This window comes from Schistocerca cancellata, chromosome 4 (assembly GCF_023864275.1).
Source record: "Schistocerca cancellata isolate TAMUIC-IGC-003103 chromosome 4, iqSchCanc2.1, whole genome shotgun sequence".
Classification (NCBI taxonomy): domain Eukaryota; kingdom Metazoa; phylum Arthropoda; class Insecta; order Orthoptera; family Acrididae; genus Schistocerca; species Schistocerca cancellata.
This window is the reverse complement of record NC_064629.1, coordinates 549,096,265-549,118,403: the sequence shown is the minus strand read 5'-3', so window position 1 is coordinate 549,118,403 and position 22,139 is coordinate 549,096,265. Positions and strand designations below refer to the sequence as shown.

General features: G+C 42.8%; 1 protein-coding gene across 2 annotated transcripts in view; it reads right to left on the bottom strand.

The window, feature by feature from the left end:
* Nucleotides 1-22,139, bottom strand: part of LOC126185149 (putative inactive tyrosine-protein kinase Wsck) — a 197,722-nt gene that overhangs the window by 153,740 nt on the left and 21,843 nt on the right. For both annotated transcript variants that reach the window (XM_049927994.1, XM_049927993.1), the window contains exons 2-3: nucleotides 18,274-18,434; nucleotides 1,486-1,788 (exon numbers count right to left, since the gene is read on the bottom strand). In XM_049927994.1, coding sequence (XP_049783951.1) covers nucleotides 1,486-1,788; nucleotides 18,274-18,434 — 464 coding nt within the window. The remainder of the gene's footprint in view (nucleotides 1-1,485; nucleotides 1,789-18,273; nucleotides 18,435-22,139) is intronic.

The window sequence follows — 22,139 nt, the reverse complement described above, 5'->3', positions numbered from 1 at the left end:
CACTCAATCGATTTGAGGAAATCTTGAAAATCTTGTACTGGAACATCCACGGAACAATTGATCAAAGTATGTGTTAAGACACGGGGAATTCATTAACGTAATGGGAGCAATGGATCACTCTATGCATTAACCTTAAAACTGGTACAGTACTTTTCGTGGCCTATTTGGGAAAATAGTACAGACTGCAAGAAAATTCACTCCCTCTCCCCCCCCTCCCAATCACTCTCACTCTCTCTCTCTCTCTCTCTCTCTCTCTCTCTCTCATGTTTCAAGATATACAGAGACTTAACATTTCTCGCTGCTAAAGAATGCATACCAAAAGTGAAGTTGATGATTTTTGTGTGTGACGTGTGTGTGTGTGTGTGTGTGTGTGTGTGTGTGTGTGTGTGTGTGTGTTTTCCAGATCACATGGGGAAGACCCCCCCCCCCCCCTCATATAAAGAAAACTCTGTCAAGAACATGCCAGTGCCGTCTGCAGCAGAACTCTGGTCCAATGTGTCACCGATATCCACCATCCACATGTACCTAGGTAATGCACCCTGGTAGACACTGGCAAAAAGTGTGCCACAAAGACTATAAGGAAATGAAATATACATGCACAAATACAGCAAATGATATCTATTTTCAAACATCTGTCATTCTTTAATTTCCCCCACCGGGTAAGTAACAGTTTACCTCTGTCAGCTCTGCATAGAAATTTGCAACTATTCAGTGTGTTTTGTTTTTGTTTATGAAAGACTGTTTTCTCCCTTTTAATTCACTTAAGTATGTTCCTCTGGCACCAAATAAAATAAAAATTTGTGGTGTTTTACAAATAACACACCAGCAGATGTTTTCATTAATGTAAATGATTTCTTGTCATTTCAGTTCATTAAAATAAAACATGTAGCTACCAGATTTTATTGTTTGCTTCAAGCTATGCCAGAATGGATAGTGGAAATTAGAATAAAATAATTTTATTTAATGTGTTACCATGAGATTACCTATTACCAAAAATTAGTTTACTTAAAATGACACTGCCATGGAAGCCTACAAACTTATATCAGATGGAAATTCGAATTTAAATATTATGCATCCTACATCCATATGTTTAAGAATCTTGTTTGGTATGAGAAAAGAAATAAAGAAATCAAGACCCATTAAAAGCCTTGAAAATGTAGTCTGAATGAGCAAAGTTAACAACACAGTCACTGTAGTACCTGCAGAAACTTCCTATAGTCATAAACTTCAAATTAAATCAAAAATAAAAATGAAGTCCAGAAAATCAGGTTGAAGCCTACAAAATGTTTCTACATTTTAATACCCAATGGAGTAAGTAGCTCTTAATTATATACGTCTAACCAGGGTTTTTTTTTTTTTTCCTTTCTTTCTTGAAATTTGACTGAGAAGTAATGGTTAAATAGCTTCCTACAATATGTAATGGCCAATAATGAAAAAAGGATATTAATGGAGAAAGTAAGTAATTCTGTTATCTGATAAAGTTACCTCCAATTTGTGTATAGGTAGTAAGTGTTTTTGGAACACCTGTCCCAGCCGCAGTGATTGCAGACACTGATATTTGGTACTCCGTTCCTGGATGCAGGCCAATAATATTGGCACTTGTAACTGAGCTCTGATATGTGAGTAGAATTGTTTGTACAGGAGTGGTGGTGGCATAAGTGTGATTGGGGGCTGCTGTCACAGTGTAGCTATTTATTTCACCATTTGCAGCTTTAGGTGGAGTCCAAGTAACTTCAATCATTGTGTCTGACACACTTGCTACCTGTAGAGTGTTTGGTGGACCTGCAACTAAAGAAATAGAATTTCAGGATTAATATTCCTATAATAAGATACATTATACCTACATTTGTAAGGAAATTTGAAAGTATAAAAATATTAACATTGAAATAATGGCTTAACTTGACCAACTTGAAAAAGCTGACACAAACATTTGTTACACAAGATGTTCTAGATAAATCATATTCCTAAGGAAAGCTACACGAGACCCATAGGAGAATGAGTAGTGTAAGGACTTAACACGGCTAATAGTCCAGTCAACAAACGAAAATTAGTGGAAAAAAATTGTGTAGTCACAAATTTTTGCACACTGCTAGGTGGGAGTCTCATGAACAAATTACTAAAAATCGTGGCTGGTGGGATGTGAGTGTTGGGGTCAGGGAGTGCGGGACATTTAAAGGTCAATTTTTTGTTTCTGTTGAATAATTCCAGATCTGCAGTTCCTAGCCAGCATGTTTCCCAGTATAAAATTAAACTACATTAATACATGAAATGTATTAACAGTTGCAGATATGGACAATCATCAGAATATTATGGAACAATGCCAATGAAACTTTGTGTCGAACTGGGATTCGAACCCAGATTTTCAACTTAAATTTCCTACAAAAAAAGGTCCAATTCATTTTGTCTCTAGGACTGATAGTTTCCGTGTTGCAGGGGCTGGAAAAATTGCAGATTATTAAAAACAGTGTTTTAATCATATAAAATCAATGTTTAATGTCACCTGAACTTGGAACTAACAGAAGATCTACATGACTTGTTAAAATATAACATCTTATCATCAATGTGTACATTTCAAAAATCAATAATTTTACCACCACCACCACCACCACCACCACCACCACCATCTTGTAGATCAAGTAAAAATGCACTATTCGCACACAGATCACAGCATGTGCCGCACACCAAGGACCATGGAATCTCATCTTTTTAGCATCCACATTGTCCACTACAGCCAGCAGACATTCGGCAGAAGCTGTTCTTCAGTACAGCTTCAAGTGCTAATGGATCGTCCAATTGCAGGACATCTCCAGAGACTGCCGTTTTCAATGTGCCAACCCCAATCATAAACAGTCTTATGCTGCATTGTTGGTCAGAGGCATGATTATTGTCCATGCATCAGATAACAATCTTCAGGCAGACTTACTCAAGTGGAAGGATTCCCTTCTGGAAACACACTTCCCTATCATCCCAGCCTTCGAACACAATCACTGCAGTCAACGACAACCTTGCAAGACCCTCCATCAATGTTCATAACCAAAATGCAAGGCACCTTGATTCAGAAACAAGACCCAGTCCAAATGCAACCTTATAACCTACCGATTGCCCATGTTGCCCCTACACCTGCCCCCTAGTCAATGCTTTACCCACAATCAGTGGCAACAGTACCAGTTCAGGCGGCAAAAGTGTAGTGACTGTGGCAAGATGGAATACCAAACAGAGGTCTGCCAGTCAATGTCTTAAATGTCTGTGGACTGTAACAACTGGGAAGAAATCAACTGTGAATCAGAGGGTGATGTCACTTCCCAACCAACCACAGAGTTTGTTCAGGCTACATTGCCTCACACAATCGGGCCCGTGCATCTCTCCCTCAAGTCAATGGATATCCAGTCAGATTTCAGATTGACACAGGACCTTTGACTGCCATCACTGACTGGTCCACATACTCCACTATGAGATCCCCACCTCTCTAGTTGCTGGGTCAGCATCTGTGGAGCTACATTAATGGTACCATCGATATCAAAGGTCAGCTTTGGGCCACAATCTCATACCACTCTCACATCATTCAGAAATGGATTCAGGTAGCACACAAACTGCGTCATGTCAACCTTCTGGAGATGGTCTTATTCTCTGTTCTCGAACTCGAGATCCATATTGCAGAACCTACCATCCACTCAGTTAATACAATGTCTTACATGACACGACTCACGGAAAAGTTCATGTCTGTTTTGGAGCGCAAGTTCCAAACTTTGAGGCACATACTGACCTCCTTTCCACAGCCACCCGTGCTTCTGCAAAGCCTGCAATGTGCTGTTTGTTCTGAAAGACAAATTATGCGATTAATTATGCCTGCTCCAAGACGTGGGCATCATCACTCCAGTGGTCAACAGAGAATATCAAGCTTAAGGAAGCCTACTTACAACTCCCTTTGAGCGAGGCGTCCAGGTGACTTTGGTTGTCAACACCATCTTTGGGCTATTTCACTACAATCATCTGCCATTTGGCATTGCTAGTGCTCCCATCATATTTCAATGGTGTTTAAAGCAACTAATTCAGCCACTCCCCGAAGTAGTCAACTATCTGTATGACATACTAGTCACCAGCGAGGGTGCCAAGGAATTAGCAGACAATCTTGAGGTCCTCTTCACAGTACTACAAGAGGCCAACCTCAAATGTCACGCAGACAAGTGCATGTCTTTTGTCTCCCAGGTCATGTATCTAGGATACCTATTCATGGTCTTAGGCAATCCTACATCAGAATATGTTGACACCATTCAACATCTGCCCATTCCAATGAACACAACTCAGCTGAAATCCATCCTGGAACAGTTAAACTACTACAGACATTTTATCACTCATGCAACTACCATCACAGAACCACTACATTGCCTACTACGCACAAATGCCAAATGGGAATGGACTGCAAACTGTGACAAGGCTCTCGTGACTCTCAAACAATCACTCCTGCACCCAACATGCTTAATGGCTTACAATCCTCAATACCCATGGTGCTGGCAGTGGACGCAGCGGATTATGGTCTGGGAGCAGTTCTCACCCACATGGTCAACTGCATCGAACAGCCAATTGTGTTTGTGTCCAAAACTTTGTCCACAACACAACGCAATTATAGCCAAACAGATAAAGAAGCGTGGCTATCATCTTTCGTGTCAGAAAGTTCCAAATTATGTTACGGCCACTGCTTCACACTACCAACAGACCACAAACTGCTCCTGTCATTGTTCAATGCCATGGCTATTATCTCCATCAGTATGGCGCGGCACCTTCAGCGGTGGGCCATTCTTCTATTGGCCTACACATACAATATCAGGTACCACACTTTGCCATAACACGCCAAGCAGACTTCCTATCTCACATACCAGTGGGCAATGGCCAGGAGTTTTCACTCAGGCTCCGGAGCAGCTGAGGCCATCACTCACCTACCTCTCGATGTAAAACTTGTCGCACAACATACCAGCAAGGGTACCACGTTTCAGGCAGTCCTCCACATGGTGCAGAATGGGTCTCCCCTAGACCTGAAGGGCATCAGGGACACAGTAATTCAAATATTCAGGCACTGTTGACCCAACTCTCATTGCTGCACGGCATCCTCCTCATATAGGGTGGAGCAGGCTCAACACAGGTAATTATCCCACCAATCCAGTAACAGGTCCAACAGCTCCTACCTGCGGGTCAAAGGGGTGTCATCTCGACTAAATGCCTCGCATGACAGAACAGCTATTGTAATGGCATGGGCGCAGCCATTACTGCCTTAAGTCTCCTCCTGTCTTACATGCCAAAGTAAATAGGCAGCTCCTCCTTGCCATTACTGTCCCTAGTCTGACACCTTAGAGCCTTGGTCCTGCATATACATCAACTTCATTGGACCTTTCCTCGGCTCTCCTCACTTTCAGTGGTCAATGTGGGGAGCCGATTTCCCTATTTCATAAAAATGTCTGACACATCTTCTGACCACACCATCTGTGCTCTTTCACACATTTACTGAAGGGTTTCCCAAAATGGTTGTTTTGGACAATGATCCACAATTCACTTCCACTATGTTCATGCAATTTTGTGAGAAAAATGACATCCAAATTATCCACACGGTGATTTTCCACACAGCTTCCAATAGCACAGCCAAGAGGATTGTCAGGAGTTCCAACATGCAAGCACAATCCTTTGGAAGATACCTTCTCATCATTCCTGACATCCGATCAAACCACTCCCCTGGAAAGCTCTTCCCCAACAGAAAAGCTGCATGGATGGCCTCACCAGTCCCAGCTCTCTCTGTTACAACCTCAGTCCACCCATGTACCTGCTTGGCACCCTTGCCATCATCATTTTGCCATTTGAGACCCTGTGGTGTCCCTGACACATTCTGATGGACAACTACAATTGATCCCTGCCACCATCTCCAATCTCCTTGACCAAGCTATGGCAGGAGTTACTTTGGCTGACAGTGTCACCTGCTGCAGGCACATAAACCAGCTCTGAAAATGCCTGGGCCCTGATACACCCAACAGTGGTATAACTTCAGCTTCTGTTCCAGCATTGTTGCCTTCACGTGACCAGACACCCGACAGTGAGGCTGCTGCCTGGGACATGGGAATCGTGCCTCTGCTACACCGCCACCACCAGACGCCATTCCCACGGATGTGCATGTTGCACCGCCTGCAGTCCAGCAACCCGTCAAGGACATTGAGATGGGCTGCAGCCTCATGTCCCTTCCTGGTAGGGGAGGAATGCCCTATCAGAGATCTACACAAAAGGGAGTGGTAACCCCGCAGAAACCCAGGGCATACATGCAGCCTACATGGCCCCTGCACACCTCTGCATCACAAGTTCACCATGTCACAGTCATGACCGGATGCCTGGCGATGGTAGCAGTGCTGGCACCGATCGCCACTTCCGAGGTACCTATTTGCATCCACACAACAAGTGACAAGAAAATAGTATCACCAGTATTCCGCCATACAGAATACACGAGCCAGTTCTTCCAGCTTCGAGAGCCTCTCCTGGACTCTGGGCAGGTGGTACTCACCTCACCATCTCAGGATGCTCTCAGAAGTCCACTGTAGTGACGAACACCACCGTTCTCAGGTTTCATCATTGCTTCCTCTGTGGACTTAGAGTGCATTAAGGATTGTCTTTTCTGTGCCTGTGCTGGACTTAATCAGGACAGCATTCTTGGGACTTGGATTATTTCCCTGCAAGTGTATATTCTTATGAAGCTCTTAGTGGTGTTACTACATACTAGAAACAATCAGGCAATTTTAGATAGCAGCTCTGTTAAGCCTCTGGACCATTACCTAGTAATATGCCGTATTTTGTGCCTTTTGTTCTTCCTGTCGAAGCAAATGTATTGTGATGTCAATAACATTGTTAAGACTTGATCACTGTTTTGTTTCATTAGCAGTGTACTCAGTTACTTCCAGACACGTCTTTTCCCAGACAGGCATAAGTGTTCAATGGTGACATTTCTTCTGGATGAAGTGGAAGTAGACGAAGTTGAGAACTACAACCCAACAAGCATTATTAACCATGCTCTAACCAATTTTTGAAGTAGTGCCATACAATAGAGTTGCTACTTAATTAAGTAATAATTAACACATCACAGCTTGGCTTCAGGGATGGCTCATCAGATGAAAGAGCAAAACTGGAACCAATGGATGCCTTTTGTGACTTAACAAATCCATCTGACAATGTAGATCATACTGTACAGTTAGACATTTTAGGAATGTGGAACTACGAGAGAATCATATAGTTGGTTTCCCTCTTGTTTATGTGGCAAGAAGCAGAAAGGCACTATACACTGCCACATAACAGAAAATGAACTGGCATCTGACTTGGGTACTGCAACTTTGCCTGTTCCTTGTGGTTTCATACTTGCACAGCAGGTCTTTTTCTAATATACAATATGACTTTTTGACGGGTTTGAAAACATTACCCACAGCAAGTATAGACAACTTGCAGACAAAAATCCCTCTTTCATTCTTTTGTCTGGCCAACAGTTTACGTCAACATCTAAAATCAAAATCTTTTGTTTATAGTAACAGCTTTTGCAAATTGTCTGTGGCTGGAAAAAAACTGATGCAAGTGGATATTGGAAGAGGCATGCGTGTAGTTCAAGTACAAGTATCCCCCATCCACACCACATCATTCTACAAGAAGCACTGCCGGCCAAGTCTAAAAGTTACAACTCTCTTTCATTGAAAAAAATATTTGTCAACAAATAATACAGATTTCTGTATACCCCTTGCCCAACAATGTCAGGTATTACTCTCTTTCAGTTGGTTCATGACAAACTTTTCATGCATTTTGTAAGTAACAATCTTTCTTTGATTCAATAAGTTCCACAAAATCTTTATCATATGATCATTTTACATATTAATAAGTCTGATGATCTTCCAATTTGTAATTTGTGAGGTATAGAAATGTGGCAATAGCTCTACTAATATTGGTTTGTGTGGTAAATGGTACACAACTGTTCAATTCCTTCCAGCAGTATCTGTATATTTTTTATTTCCTGCACACAATGAAAAGTCATCCAGTATACGAGTCTCTTCAAAAAATTCTGGAGCATTCATAATTTCGTGCCAATGGCCTGTTGGAGCAAAATGCATTTGGTACTCCAGCAGTTGCCTGGGTTTAATGTGTAACTGTGAGAAGTTACATTATTTATTGTTCAGAGCTGCATTGGGGAGAATTTTTTGTCACACAGTTTGCGAATTTCGAGATGGCAGATGTAGAGGAGCAGCATGTCTGCATTAAATTTTGTGAGACACTCCAAGAAAACCTTTAGAGATTTTTTTTTTTTTTTTGTTGGGTTTAAGGGCGCTCAACTGCTGAGGTCATTAGCGCCCAGTCACTGTTGTTAGAGCACATGGAATCTGGTAAAACTCAAGGGGATGGGGGGGGGGGGGGGGAGACACCATAAGGACCTGACAAAGATGCAGATAAAATAAGTAAAAAGGTTAAATGTCTTTGGACAAGCCAGTTAAAGTTATAAAACGCAGAATACGAGCAGCTGCTCGAGCGTCATCAGCTAAAACATCCGGTAAAGTAGATGGCAGGGACAGGACAACACGAAATTGACTAAAACGGGGACACGACAATAAAACATGGCGCACTGTTAATGCCTGACCACAAGGGCACTGCGGGGCTGGGTCACCGGAGAGCAGGTAGCGGTAAACCTTTAGAGAGGCACACCAATTCATGCAGGAAGCCTATGGTGATGAGAGCTTAAGCACTACTCAATGTTATGAATGGTTCACACAGTTTAAAAATGGCCGGACGGAAGTTGAAGATGACCCTCATTCAGGACGCCCTTCAAAGTCCACGAACGACACTTATGCCAAGAACATCAAAGAAACTGTGAATGCCAATCAAATAATGACTGTCCACAAGAATTCAGAAGAATTAATATTTTGGTTGGATCACGCCATGAAATCCTGAAACAGCATCTTGGAATGTATCCTGTTGCCACCAAGTTCGTCCCACAGCTCATGAGTCAAGACCAGAAAGACCATCACCTCGCAATCTGTGAAGAGCTTTTGGATCGTGCAAATGAGAACAAGATGTTCCTTAAAAGAATCAGAACTGGTGATGAGATGTGGGTCTACAGAATGATGTTGAGACCAAGGTTCGATCTTCATAATGGGTCAGGGAAGGTTCTCCAAGACCGAAAAAACTCGTCAGGTCAGGTCAGGTCAGGTCATATGTCAAAGCCATGCTGACAGTTTTCTCCGACTTTGAAGGATTAGTTCATCATGAAAACGTGCCACAGGAAAAACTGTTAATCGATAGTACTATCACGATGTGTTGCAACATCTGTGAGAAAATGTATGTGGAGGAGAGTATTTCGAAGGAGGCCGTGCACAGTAAGTAAAAGGTAAGCATAGAAAAATTTTGTGGAGAAAGTTCCGGAATTTTTTGAATAGACAACGTACATCAAAGACTTATCTCTGACCATACCAAATAGTACTGAATCTACTTTATTTGTCAATGATACAAGCATAACTATTACCACTTCAGACCAGAAAGTGAATAATAAAGTAAATACAATATTGGGAGAAACCTGTTCCTGGTGCATAGTTAATTGCAGGAAAATACTATGCATTCAGTTCTTTGAAAGATAATTCTACTATGGGTGGCAGTACACTCCCTTTCAAACTTGACATAATATGCCAAGTGTCAAGTTTCTGAAACTGAATGTTGGTGGGCACCTCTCATGGAAGGCTGATATTTATGACCCCCTGTGGACACCATCTGCAACTACTGCTGTTATCAGAATACTGTCCACTGCTAGCAGTTGAGCTAAACTTAAGTGACACGCACATTGGCAGCAGTACAATTATTCTACAATCAGTTTCAAATGCCGGTCCTCTAAATTTTCTCAACAGAGCTCTGAGAAAAGAAAGTACTCTTTCCTCCAGAGATTCCAACTAGAGTTCATGAAACATATCCTTAATACTTGTATGTCGATGGAACCGAACAATAACAAACCTAGCAGCCTGCCTCTGAGTTGCTGTGCTATCTTCATTTCATCCAACCTGGTGGAGATCTAAACACTCGAGCAGGACTCGAGAATGAGTGGCACTAGTGTTCTACGTGCGTTCCCCTTAGAGAAGAACAACACTTTCTTAAAATTCACCCAATAAACTGAAATTGACCATTAGCCTTCCCTACTACCACCCTTATGTGCCTGTTGCTTTTCATATCATTTCCCAGCATTACACACATAGATATTTAATAGATTTGACTGTGCCAAGCAGTACACTAATAATGCTGTACTCAAACATTACAAGATTGTTTCTCTCACTCATCTGCCATTAACTTACAAAAAATGGCTCTGAGCACTATGGGACTTGACTTCGGAGGTCATCAGTCCCCTAGAACTTAGAACTACTTAAACCTAACTAACCCAAGGACAACACACACATCCATGCCCGAGGCAGGATTCAAACCTGCGACCGTAGCGGTCACGTGGTTCGAGACTGTAGCGCCTAGAACCGCTCGGCCACTCCGGCCGGCCATTAACTTACATTTTTCTACATTTAGAGCTAGCTGCCATTCAATACACTAACTAGACACTCTGCCTAAGTCATCTTATATCACCTCATACTGTACCTTAGGTAGTTCTTGTAGGCCAATTTGAGGTAGTTTCCTGACCTGATAACACCAAGTGTCTTATATAAAACTGTTCTTCTCAACTTCTGCAGTACTGTGGTATGTTGTAAACAATGAAAGTGTACTGAATAATACAGAAAGTAAATAATAGTATCAAGAAAATGTGTTTTGTCTTGGAAACCATTCAGAATAGGACATCTGTTCATTTGAAGTTTTCTTGCTTCACATGATCATTCCTGCGATATCCCTAACAATTCCTCTTGGGACAACCTATCAAACTTCCCTGGGGCATTCCTGACGATAACTTTGTCTACGATGAACACTCACCATCAAAGACAACGTAAAAACATTGTCTCTGTGATGCCTGATTGGTTGGTTGGTTGATTGATTGGGGTTGAAGGGACCAAACGGCAAGGTCATCAGTCCCTTGTTTCAGCGATCGTCCATTCGGATGGACTTACATCTCAGAAGAGTCATAACGATAAAAAGTAAAAGGCTAAAAAATGTAAAACTGCAGTTGTGTTGTCAATTATGAAAACAATAGTACGCAGAGCCAAAAGAAGGGGGCATTCCACCAAAATGAGTGTTACTGACTGGAAGGCCCAACAACCACAAAGTGGGGGTAGCTCATTACGCAAAAGAAAACCATGGGTCAGCCTGGTACGGCGATGCGGAGACGAAACAGGGTGGTCGAGTCCTTTCGGGAGAGGCGGAAGGAAGAACGCCACGAGACAGGTGTCACCTGAATCACACGAAGTTTATTAGACAGGGAGATAGTCTCCCAAGAGTTGGTCCATAATTGTGCGAAGTAGGATTTGATATGAAGCTGTAAATCCACCGCAGAAGGGGTGACAGATAAGGGGGGTAAGTGACTGCTCCCCCAGCCAAATGGTCAGCAAGCTCATTACCTGGGATATAAACATGGCCAGGGACCCAAGGCCAGTCAACGGAACAAGCAGCATGGTGAAGATCACCAAGATGGTCATGGATGGTCGAGACCAAGGGATGGCGCAAAAAACAGCAGTCAACAGTCTGAAGACCACTCACTGAGTCCGTACATAACAAAACGCGGTCGAGTTGGGACTGTTTAATAAAGGTAAGGGCCTGGGAAATTGCCATCAATTCCGCAGTAAACACCCCACATGCAGTTGGCAGGAGATGATTTCCCATGCCAACAGAGGACGTGAAGGCATATCCCACATGATCAGCAGATTTAGAGCCATTGGTGTAAAAAAACAACAGCAGCCCGAAACTCCCATAAAATGCAGCGGAAAAAACAACCAACGTCGGCGGGGATCCATCTGAATTAAAGGCCGAGGAACTAACCAAGGGAGGGTGCTGGGGAGGGAAAGTGGGAGACAGGAAAAAGAAGGAAACTGAAAATCACAGAGAAGAGACGCAAGGCGGAGCCCAACTGGTAAACCCGCCCGAGTGTGGGAATCAGGTGGGTGACGTCCTTAGTCTGGGAACAGGATAGAATAGGAAGGATGAGTGGGAGAGGAACAGAGAGCGATTGCGTAAGAAACCAGAAGCTGGGACCGCGAACAGAAAAGGGTGGGGTGGGGGGGGTGGGGGGAATCCCAGCCTCAACCAGGAGACTATCAACAGGGTTAGTAGGGAAGGCACCGGTGGCCAAACGGATACCACGGTGGTGGACCGGATCCAGGAAGTGCAGTGTGGAAGGAACAGTCGAACCATAAACTTGACAACCATAGTCCAAGTGAGACAGCACTAAAGCCCGATAAAGGCAGAGAAGAGTGGAACAATCTGCACCCCAAGAGGTATGGGCAAGGAAGTGAAGGACATTGAGTTTTCGGAAACATCCTATCTTCAGAAGACTGATATGAGACAGCCAAGCAAGCTTGTTGTCGAAAAGAAGACCCAGGAAACAAAACTGTGGCACCACAGGTAATCATTGTGCATCTAGGTAGAGCTCCGGATCAGGGTGGATCATAGTACGGTGACAGAAGTGGACCACCCGCGATTTTAAAGGAGAGAACTGAAACCCGTGTGAGGGGGTCCATGAAGAGGCACACCGTCTAGCATCCTGGAGCTGCCGGTGACCAAAGGACTGACAGAGGCCAGAAGTCCATCTATAGCAATGAGGATAAGAAGTACACTCAATACGGAACCCTGTAGGATGCCTGGGTCTGTGGAGAACTAAAAACAGTACCAACCCGAACCCTGAACAACCGATTGAACAGGAACTGGCCGATAAAAATTTCGAATGAGGCCCCGAAGACCCCACTCATGCAGCGTAAGAAAGATATGATGGCGCCAAGCCGCGTCATTGGTCTTGCGAAGGTCGAAAAATACTGCAAACAAATGGTGGCACTTGGGAAAAGCCTGCCGAACTGCAGATTCCAAGCGAAGTAAATGATCGATCAGAGACCGTCCCTCTCGGAAGCCACAATGGTAAGAGGACAATAGATCCTGAGATTCGAGGGCCCAATTGAGCCGACGGGCTACCATCCGTTCAAGTAACTTGCAAACAATGTTTCTCAGACTAATTGGCTGATAGCTTTCGACAAACAGGGGGTTCTTACCAGTCTTAGGGACGGGAACCGCGATGCTATCCCTCCACTGAAAAGGGAAGTCACCCTGGAGCCGAATACGGGTAGGCACCAGGAGAAGATGTCATTGTGGAGCACTGAGATGTTGAAGCAATTGGTTATGAATGGAGTCTGGGCCAGGGGCCGTATCATGAGAAGCAGAAAATGTGGAAAGAAGTTCCCATTCAGTAAAAGGTTTGTTGTAAGATTCTGACTGACAAGGGGTAAAACATAAGGTGGAAGCCTCAGCCTGCTGTTTCTGGTGAAAAAAAGCTGCCAGGTAGGAGGTTGATGCTGATGCTGTTGCAAAATGGGTCGCAAGATGTTCCACGAGAATCAACTGGTCTGTGCAAAGGCCATCCGGGAGGGCAAAGCCTGGCAAGGTAGACTACCGATGGCAACCTTGGAGAGAGCCCATACCTGTGACATAGGGACAATAGAACAGAGGGGAGAAACAAAGTGTTCCCAACACACCCATTTGCTCTGTTTGATTAAGTAACGGCCTTCGGCGTGAACATGTTTAAAGGTAATAAGATTTGCAGTGGATGGATGCATCTTAAGGTGTTGCAAATCTCAATGGCGATCACGGGTGGCGATGGCAATGGCAATGGCAATGACTGTACTCCACCACAGGACTTGCCGGAGGTGAAATGGTCAAGATGAGCATGGGATAGCAAGGCTAACAGCACGAACAATCGCATCAGACACGTCATGTAGGACGTCATCAATACAACCCAACAAAGAGGGAAAAAAATGACCTGTGCAATATATATAGAGGCCAATCGGCATGTTGGCAAGACCAATGAGGTAACCTGTCCATCAGGGAGTGGGAAGGAAGCAAGAGAAACAATGGGAAGTGCTCACTATCGCAAAGGTCGTCGTGTGGCGACCAGTGTAATGAAGGGAGGAGGGAGGGACAAGAAAGAGAAAGATCAATGGCAGAAAAGGTACCATGACCGGCACTGAAATGGGTAGGGGAGCCATCATTAACAAGGCACAAGTCGTGGGCTGCAAGAAACTGGACTATGAGAAGACCCTGATTAGATGGAAATGCACTGCCCCACAAGGGATGATGAGCATTAACATCCCCGAGGAGGATGGGAGGAGGACGGGAGGAGGAAGTTGCTGAAGAAGGGCAGTTAAGGCAGCAGGTGTAAGAGTCCTGTCAGGAGGAAGATAAAGATAGCAAACTGTGACCCCAGATTCCAGGTGGACCCTAACAGCAACCGCTTCCAATGTAGTTTGAAGAATCCACGTGCTAGCAATGTCCGTATGGACCAACGTACAAACACCACCAGAGGCCCACAGGGGGCTGACCCGATTTCGACAGAAAGCACAAAACCCACGGAGGGACGGTGAGTGATCATCAGTAAAATGAGATTCCTGTAGAACCAAACAAGCTAGAGAGTAAAACGAAATAAGGGATTTCAACTCCGGAAGGTGACGGTAATATCCATTACAATTCCATTGGATAATCACTGAACGATGATTCAAATGGGGGGGGGGGGGGGGGGGGTGAACAGGCTAAAGCCAGTCATGCTGCCGGGTCACCATCCATCACTGACACGGATGGGGCAACATCCATGAACAGCAGGTCAGAGTCGGGTTGCAAAGGTGGGGAAGGGACCTCTGGCGACGCCAGAGGCTCCTTGTCCCGGGACATACGTTTCTTCTTCTTTTCTGCTTGAGATCGAGGAGGGCTGTGCTGCAAAAAGGAGCCAGCTGCAGCAAGATACGGAACAGAAAGAGAGTGAGTGACCTGGGGGCCCACAGACTGTGGTTCTCGTTGTCGTCATGTGGCAGCAGACCTTTGGCCTGGAAGGTGTCGAGAAAGGGGGTCCCTGGAGGGGTGCCCTTGACCGGCAGACACCGAAGAAGTGGAACACTTCTCCGGCTGGAGAGGGGAGTGGCACCCAGAGGGGAGGGTGTGGGAACTGCAGGGGAGGGGGGAAGGAGAGGGGTTCAGGACTGGGGTAAGGAAGGGGTGAAGATGTAACTAAACAGCTAGACATCATTGACAGGGATGAAGACGTGCATACTCCTTACGAGCCTCAGTATAGGTTAGAGGATCAAGGGACTTATACTCCTGTATCTTCTTTTCCTTCTTATAAGCTGGGAAATCCAGTGAACACGGAGAATGACTGCTATGACAATTAACACACAAAGGAAGAGGAACACAGGAAGTCCCCTCCTGGAGTGGACGTCCACAGCCACCAAAGAGAACAGTGGGAAGACGTGTCCAAAACACAAGCACTTAAAACCTATGATAGGTGGTGAGATGTAAGGCTTCACGCCACATTGATAAACCATAATCTTGACCTTCTCAGGGGAGATTATCTCCTTCAAAGACCAGGATAAAGGGACCAGTATCAATGCAATTCTCCTTCGGGCTCTTCTGAACACACCAAACAAAGTGAACACCCCGCTGTCCTAGATTGTCTCTAAGTTCCCCATCAGTTTGAAGGATGAGGTCTCTGTGAAAAAATACACCTTGAACCATATTCAAAGACTGCTGGGGGGTAATGGACACAGGAATTTTGCCAAGATGGTCACAGGCACGAAGGCCCGCATACTGGGCAGCTGAAGCAGTTTTGAACAACAACGAACCCAACCGCATCTTGCTCATGGAGTCCACTTCGCCACACTTGTCTTCAATGTGTTCCACAAAAAATAAAGGTTTGGTACTGGTGAAAGTATCGTCATCAGTCCTGGTGCAAACCAGATAGCAGGTGAAAGGTTTTGCCCCTAACTGACGAGCCTGACTCTTCTCCCAGGAGGTAGCCATGAAGGGAAGGCCGAAGGGGCAGAAGAAGCAGCACTAAAAGAATCATTGCCAGTCAAAGAGACGGCCGTAGAAGAGTGGCCAGAGTTATGGACCCGTATGCGTTTCATTTGCATTGCGTCCACCATGATACCACCCACTCCAATCAGGGGCTCTGCCCACAGTGGCATCCAGCCAAAGCAAGGGCTCAACCAAAAGGGTACATAGTGACCCCACCACATGGGCTGGCTACCAAGCTGGCTATGTACCCTAGCATCAGACAACGAAGTGAAGGAAAAGATGCAAGGAACTAGGAGGGCACACGCCAGAGACACTAGGTAAGGTTCTCTTCCCCAAATGGCTCACACCACGGAATAGAAATTTAGTAATGGAGGTCAAACCCCAGAGAGGGACCAGAGAATGCCAAAAGGATGAGGTAATTACTCAATAAAACCAAATCACAAAGCCAACATAACCAGGAGGATAGCGGGGCCAACATTAACAAGGACACCAAGAGAGGGAGAGGAGAGGGTGGAGGGAAGGAGCAAGAACAGGAAAGGAGGGGAAGGGAAAGGAAATGCAGCCCGGGAAAGGAGGGGAAGGGAAAGGAAATGCAGCCCAGGAAAGAAGGAAGGCTGCAATAGCTCGGGGCCCCGTGCTCGGCACGCACGTACTCATGAAAGGACCGTGAGCCCCATGGTGTGTGTGATGCCTGACACTCCAATTGTGGTTGTTACTGATGTGTAGAGTGCTTTTGGTAGTACAACTGTACTGCTGTGCCTGTGTTTGGCCAGTTTTGAAGTATTTCTTTTACTGTAGTGCATATATATTTCAGTTGGTATGCTTTCTGAAGTTTTCCTGTTCTTTCTATGTTGGCTGCCTTGTTTGATCCTCCTATATGTGTATATTCCTCAAGATATTTGAATTTTTCCAATCTGCTAACTTTTCTGTATTTTGTGTACATGGCTTGGTTGTTGCTGTTCTTTTTTTCCACATATTGTGTTTTCTCATGTGATATCAGTACACCTGTTTTGGAAGAGGCTTTATGTAAGTATTCCCATGTTTCTTGTCTATTGATGCTGAATATTGCCACGTCATCTGCAAATGCCAGGCATTTTATGATCGTCTTGTTTGAAAACGTTCTTCCTAACTGAATTACTTTTACTTTTTCACACCATTGTTAGATAATTTTGTCCAAGACCATGTTGAATAAAAGTGGAGAGAGATTATCTCCTTGTCTAACTTCTATATATATCTGTAATGAGCCTGCAATTTCTCCCATAAATTTTATTTTGGATGTGGTGTCTGTGAGTATCCTAGTTTTTCTGTCTATTGCATATTCTTCTAGTGTGTTGGAGAGAATCTGTCTTCTTGAAGTCCATGAATGCGACTATGGCAGTGTTCATGTGTCTGACCATTAGGAGCGTTCGCAGGTTCCAAATCTGTTCAATACAGGGTCTTCCTTTTCTGAAGCCTGCTCATTATTCACCTATCTTCATATCAACTTGTGGTTCTATGAGTTGAGTAATGCTTTGGACAGAATTTTGTCGGTGACCAGTTATACTGAGATATATCCGTAGTTATTATGATCTTTCTTGTATCGCTGGACATAATACTGTCTTCTCCTGGGGCTCTGTTGTTTTTCAGTTGTTTTATAATCTCCTCTACCTGTTATTGAAGGTGGTTTTGAATCTGGGTTTGGTAACATTTCATGACCTGTAATTTTTCTTCAGGCTTCCCACAACTGAGGAGTTTATCAAAATAGTTTTTAAGAATTTTGCAGTTTTCTTTAGTATTTGTTTCCAGAGATCTGTCTGTTCTTTTGAAGCAAATACTTGGAGGCTGATAACTATTTATATTTTCCCTGAATATTCTATAGATATATATAAATTTACTATTTCTTTGGTGTAATATGAAAAAAAAGGTGACAGACTTATTATAAAATACAGCTCCATGTATTTCTACAGCATGCCTAAAAAAAAGAGAATAATAAGTGCTGTCTTGAAGTATGCTAACTGTAATTAAATACAGGAAACCTGTCCACATCCCTCTTTGACACACCCAATAACAACCCGAATTCTTACTTATTCTCCTTTTCTGCAAACTAACATAGTTTCTGGGGCCCTTCACACATTGTAGCCCATGTAGGATCTCTCTTTTAAACTGAAAGCCAAGGAAATTTCAGTGTGGCAGTTGGGAGTTGCCTATCTTAAACATCTGTGGCTCTGTTACACAGTATCTTTTAGTTGGGGAAAAAACTCTAATTGGCCAATAAAAGTTAAAATTACCATTCTTATTCTGATGTACTCAGTCACACTACATCAAATAAGAACTTACCCCTTTCTCCTGTGTCATATACAGAATTAGCTTTGCTTCCACCACAAGGCTGAGACAAGTTCCCATTGCAATATTTATTACACTCTGCCTTAACAGTAGGACCATGGTCTTCAAGTGAACTTCCACAGGAACATTTTTCTGCATTTTTTATTGCTGCATACCTAGGAAACAGAAATGGATATGCAAATGTGGAGCCACAAGGTTACAAACAAAGTAATTGAAAAGTTCTGAAACAAGAGTTAATGATCCAAATACTGTGCAATGAAACTAGCTAACTAAAACAATGCAACTATGATTTTGTGTTTACAATGCACAACCATTCTTCACTATGAAATACAAAAAACAACTGACTTATTGCCATTTGGGATTTGTGAATGACTGACTTGTTACAACAATGACATTATTAACATGCCAGAAACACAATCCACAAGAAACTAACAACATTAAAACATTATCTAAATAAAAACCATCAAATGAAACAGACTTTAATGAGAAAAGGGGTTCTTAAATGGGGATGTTGTTATTAACTCCTAGCAGCATATCAAAAACAATGAAAATAATCAATCACATTGGAAAAATATGGAAAACACAATATGTTTAAAACAAGACTGCCATGTTACATTCATTCACTTCAGAAATTCGTTAAAAAAACCACCAACAACACTATCACATTCCAACCTAACCTACTAAGCTTCCACCATGCTACGATTTCTCGTAATACCACCATTTAAAAATGAAGTGTAAAACAGAACAGCAGTATTGCCATCCCCAATAGACCAATATAGGTCTAACATACAACACAATTTACACTACGACCCACAATAACTAAACAACATAGTGTTGAAGAACACAAACAACATTACAACTGCAACATAAAAAAAATGCAGACATCAATTATGTAGCGTATGACATCACTCTTCAAAGAATACACCCATGCATCACATTGTCCAAGCAGATCCGACATTTTCTTACAACTTCATCTCTGTCAGTTTCCGAACAATATGAAGCTACAATGCAAGACCCCCATCTGAATGGATTCAAGAGAGAGAAAGTTTAGATGCCGTTGATAAAAATATGATGTGATGCATGAATATTTTCATTGTCAGCAGAGCATTAATTATAACAAAGTATTTACAATAACAGTTAGTTCTTCTTGAAAATATACTCAAGCACATTAAAAAAAAAAAAAAAAATTAATTCACTTCCAATCTTCAACTAAGAAACCAAAAACAAAAATAAACCCTGGGTCACATGTAGCCTAGGTAGTCTTTTTAGTACAAGCATATGAAACATTCTGAAGGTAAAAAATAATAACTATTCATTCATATTCAACAACCAAAGCTGCTTCCTCAGAACTTTTTTTCTTTCTTCAAAAAAAATAACAGTTTAATTAAGAAAGGTGTAAAAATGCCAACGAAGAAATTATGTAACTCAGTCAAATCCCCTGCTCAGCATTAAAGTACAACATGCTGGAATGTTAATAACAAATGGATGAAGGACAACAAAAGAATTCATGGTAAACAGTGGTGCTCAATAAAAAAACTGCTACTGCTGGAGAAAAGTGAAGATCCAGGAAGAGTTGACAACAGAAAAGACAACATGCAGATAGCAAGAAAATGACAGAGAAGACAGATTTTAAAAAGGGGTATGAAACTAAATATAGAGTACCAAAGAAAAAAGACAAGACAATGCAGCAAGATGGAAGGAGAATAAAAAGAGTACCCATGCGCCAAGTGACAACAGTGCACAAAACTACAAAGTTTGAGGTAACATGAACAAAGAGTGATGGTAAATAAGAACTCAAGATGAGCTGTAATGAGAGTGACTGGTTTAGTAATATATTTGAGCGGGTGACTAAACATTTATAAAAAACTCCCAAGTGTATTTTGATGCACTTATCTCAAGTGGGAATCCATAAAACCCCATGTGTGAAAGTAAGTATATACTACTGCACTGCAGAAAATGAGGGCTTTGTATAGGACACCGTATGGCAATGGCCTCTCACTTTGTGTATCAACCATACAAGAAGTGAAGGGAAATGAGTCTGACAGCTGACAAAGACAGCAGAAAATATTCACCCATGTGCCAGTATCATTAATTTTGTTTCACACACATAACTGGAAATGCAGCATGGATGGAGAGTACTGAGAAAACAGAAGGCTGAGGGTCCAGAGATCTACAAATCTAACTAAAATGTGAGGTAGAGAAAAGTAAGACGGTGGCTTCATAAGGAGGACAGTAAACACTGATGTTGGGAGGATAACAGGACCTAATGACATGTGGCAGGGAGAGTTCCCACAAGCATTATTCAGAAAGTTGTGTTGTATAGGTAGGAAAGAGGGGAAAGGGGAGGGGAGGGGAGGGATGGAAGGCAGGGGAGTGGAGGGGATGGGGAGGATCCAAATGGCAGGAGTACACAATTAATGTCAACAGTGTTGTGCTGAGCAATGTATTCTTCCACTGGATGGTGAAATCTGTCCACAGGGCGCAATTTTTTCAGTGGTTATTCGTGCATGAAGCCAGCTGGTGCATAGGCATGGCCTCATTTAAAGAAGAGGGGCAAGGAACTGATGAACTAAGGCGGCTGCTTAGGGCACAGTGGTGGGAAGGGAGTATTCATCCTCGTGATAGATGATGGAAAGATTACTTTCTGGGAGAAGCTTGGTGTAATCTGGACGGAGAATAGATGATTGTGCTTGTTTCTGGCCTCCTGATATGTCAAACAATCAAAGGTAGTAATTCTTGGATTTTTTGTTCCCCTCCTGTGACATGGTAGGTTGGTGATTGAGGAGAGTGACCTTCGTCACCCACTAAGGCAGCTTGCATTTATCACAAATCTCTCACCCAGAGCAAAATCCCAACTAACTGGATGAAAGCACACATAACTCTTGTATATAAGAAGGGTAAAAGAACAGATCCACAAAATTATAGGACAATATCCTTAACATTGGCTTGCTGCCATATTCTGCGTTTAAATACAATAAATTTCCCAAGGACAGAAAAGCATACATCCACAACCCAGTGTGGTTTTAGAAAGCACTGCTCATGTGAAATTCAGTTTTTACTTTTCTCACATGATACAATGTGAACTACGGATGCTGGACAACAGGCAGATTACATATTACTCGATTTCCAAAAAAGCATTGGACACAGTACCCCACTGCAGATTGTTAAAGAAGGTGTGTGCATATGGAATGGTTCCCAGATACATGAGTTGCTCTAAGACTTCTTACATAATAGAACTCAATGTGTTGTGCTCCACGGCGAGTGTTCATCAGAGACAAGGGTATAGTAACGAGTGCCCCAGGAAAGTGTGACACGATCACTATGTTTTTCTATATACTTAAATGATCTGGCAGACCATGTGAACAGCAACATGCAGTTGTTTGCTAATGATGATGTGATGTACAGGAAGAAGTTGAAGAAGACAGACTACACGATACAAGATGACTTACACCAAATTTCTAGTAAGTGTGATGGATGTTTGCTGGTTCTAAATGTAGAAAATTGTAAGTTAATGTGAATGAACAGTAAAAACAAATGCATAATATTAAGATACAGCAATAGTAATGTCCTGCTTGACACAGTCATGTCATTTAAATATCTGGGTGTAATGTTGCAAAGCAGTATGAAATGGACTGAGTACGAGAAAGTTGTGGTTGGGACTTCAACTTCAGTTTATTGGAAGAATTTTAGGGAAGTGTGGTTTATCTGTAAAGTAGACCGTATATAGGAAATTACTGCTACCTATTCTTGAGTATTACTCTAGTGTCTGGGATTGACACCAACTCTGATTAAAGGAAGAATCTCAAAGTAATTCAGAGGTAAGCTACTACAAGTTTTTACTTATATTAAATTTCAGCCTC